Here is a 2,326-nt window from a genome sequence, read left to right as displayed (position 1 = left end):
ATTATTATTATACTTTTGAATATAACTATAGCCCGTGTTATTAGTGTAGTAATTTTGAAAGTAAATTAGTAAATTCACTCAGTGATAGTAAGTGACAAGAAATGAAAATGCCAAAAGAAAACATTTCTGAAGATAGTTCCCTTCAGGGTTGCACTGATATAAAGCCATTGAGCTTCAAATTTGCATGTAAGAATGACTCGGGTGCAGCGCTCACGTTGGAATATTTGTTTTAATAAAAGTCCATCTCTACAAGTGAATGTTTTAACAGAATCTCATTTAACTGGATCTCATTTTGTTCCTTTTCAGCAGCAGCACTGAATTCTAAGAAACAATTACAGTAATGCAAGTGTATGAACAATCATATAATAATGAAGATTTGTAACTTTACTACGTCATTTATATTATATGAAAGACTGCAGGCTCAGTAAGGTGTGTTTGAACATTTTTCACATTTCGAATCCCAAACGGAGTAAAACAAGGGCAATAACTCAGCACTCGTGAACTGTTGAGCTCTTAAGCTCTTGTTTCTCCAGTCATACTGACTTTAATTTGGGACAATGCTTCTTTCTGTGCATCTGTGCAGTTTTGGAGTGTGTGAATCTCCTGCCGCACGGAAGGCACTGGAATGGTTTCTCTCCAGTGTGGATTCTCTCGTGGTCTTTTAGGGCTCCTGACTGTTTGAAACTCTTCTCACAATGCGAGCACTTGTAAGGTTTTTCTCCAGTATGGATCCTGCGGTGCACTTTCAGCTGAGTGGCTGCAGTAAAGGCTTTACCACAATCTTTGCACAAATAGTCTTTCACACCAGCGTGGATTTTTAGATGGTCTTTAAAACGTATCAGCCATGCAAAACTCTTCCCACAAACAGAACACAAGTAAGGCTTCTCTTTAGTGTGAGTTTTCATGTGGGCCTTCAGGTCTTTTTCCAGAACAAACCTCTTATCGCACTGATCACACTTAAATGGCTTTTCTCCGGAGTGAAAGAGTTTATGAATTCGGAGACTATTTGACCATTTGTAACTCTTTCCGCACTGATCACATGTGAACGGCTTCTCTCCGGTGTGAATTCTTATGTGACTCTCAAGGTGGGTTTTAGTTAAAAAATACTTCTCACAATGAGGACATGAGAATGGATTTTCTCCACTGTGAATTCTCATGTGACGATTGAAGTGGTCTTTACGTCCAAAACTCTTTTCACACTCCGGGCACTTGAATGGTTTCTCAATATTGTGAACCCTTAAGTGAATGTTAAGACTTCCTCGACTCGTGAAACTCTTTTCACAGTGCTGACACGCAAACGGCTTCTCTCCGGTGTGAACCCTTATGTGAATCATAAAGCATTCTTTCTGTCTGAAACTCTTTCCACACTGAGGGCATGTGAACGGTTTCTCGCCGGTGTGAATTCTCATGTGTTCTTTGATGTTTCTTTTACTTGTGAAGCTCCTTCCACACTGATGGCATGTATCATCATCATTCTCCTCTTTAATAAACTCCATCTTTACGTCACAGCTCATTCTTATGCGGTATGGATGACCTTATCTGATAAAAAAAAAGTAATTACACAACACATTACTCCATAAACTGGCATTACCTGAGCGATTGAAGAATACACTGTAGGGTCATTCCGTGCCAACTCAACCAGAGGTCCCCGGCTCAAATTTTTGATTTTGCTAATATTTTTTCTGAAGAAAGATAAACATGTATAGTGATGAAAGCCAAAATATTAAATGTCATGGATGAATATTAACTGAGTAATCCACTATTTTGTAGAGGGGGGTCAAAATGGCAATTTTCACCTGAGACTCAGAGCCAAATTACAGGAGGGTAAAAATGACTTTAGAAAGATGGCAGCATCATAATGTTACTTTTACACAGAGATTGGAAGGTCTGTTAGTAAAATCTGTTGAATTTAGCAATCTTTGTTGCATTATATGCCAATGGTGACCATTCAAAAATGGGGAAAGAGCACTTTTCAAGTTTTTTCTCCAAAGTTTGCAGGCCTGTAACTCAAAAAGTATGAAAAATATCTTAATGCCCTTTTAGATATTGGGTCTTAACAAACTTCTCTTTTGGCATCTTCATTTTTAAGGCCCTATATGGTTCAGTTCCAGACATAACGGAATTTCAATATGGCTCCAGGAGAAAATCTGTAAATTGTACACATTTTCAGTGGTCAACAACCAAATGTGGGTCACTTTGCAAAAATATGATAATTATTTTATTTTAAAGAGGAACGTCTGAAGAACAAATAATGTTGAAACTAGAAATGTATCTTGTTTCCTTCTGTCAAAACAACTGTATTGAACATACCTGTCTGAGTGCCATA

At 37.8% G+C, this 2,326-nt stretch overlaps 1 protein-coding gene across 1 annotated transcript in view; it reads right to left on the bottom strand.

Moving 5' to 3' along the window:
• Positions 1 to 204: 204 nt before the first annotated feature.
• LOC107721127 (gastrula zinc finger protein XlCGF8.2DB-like) overlaps positions 205 to 2,326 on the bottom strand; it is a 6,508-nt gene continuing 4,386 nt past the window's right edge. Inside the window, exon 2 of the mRNA XM_016528993.1 lies at positions 205 to 1,539. Within this exon, the coding sequence (XP_016384479.1) occupies positions 534 to 1,514 (981 nt within the window). The 5' untranslated portion in view covers positions 1,515 to 1,539 and the 3' untranslated portion in view covers positions 205 to 533. The remainder of the gene's footprint in view (positions 1,540 to 2,326) is intronic.

Source organism: Sinocyclocheilus rhinocerous, unplaced genomic scaffold (assembly GCF_001515625.1).
Source record: "Sinocyclocheilus rhinocerous isolate Xijiao unplaced genomic scaffold, SAMN03320098_v1.1 scaffold180, whole genome shotgun sequence".
Classification (NCBI taxonomy): domain Eukaryota; kingdom Metazoa; phylum Chordata; class Actinopteri; order Cypriniformes; family Cyprinidae; genus Sinocyclocheilus; species Sinocyclocheilus rhinocerous.
The sequence above is the reverse complement of the archived record's forward strand: the minus strand, read 5'-3'. Positions and strand labels throughout refer to the sequence as shown.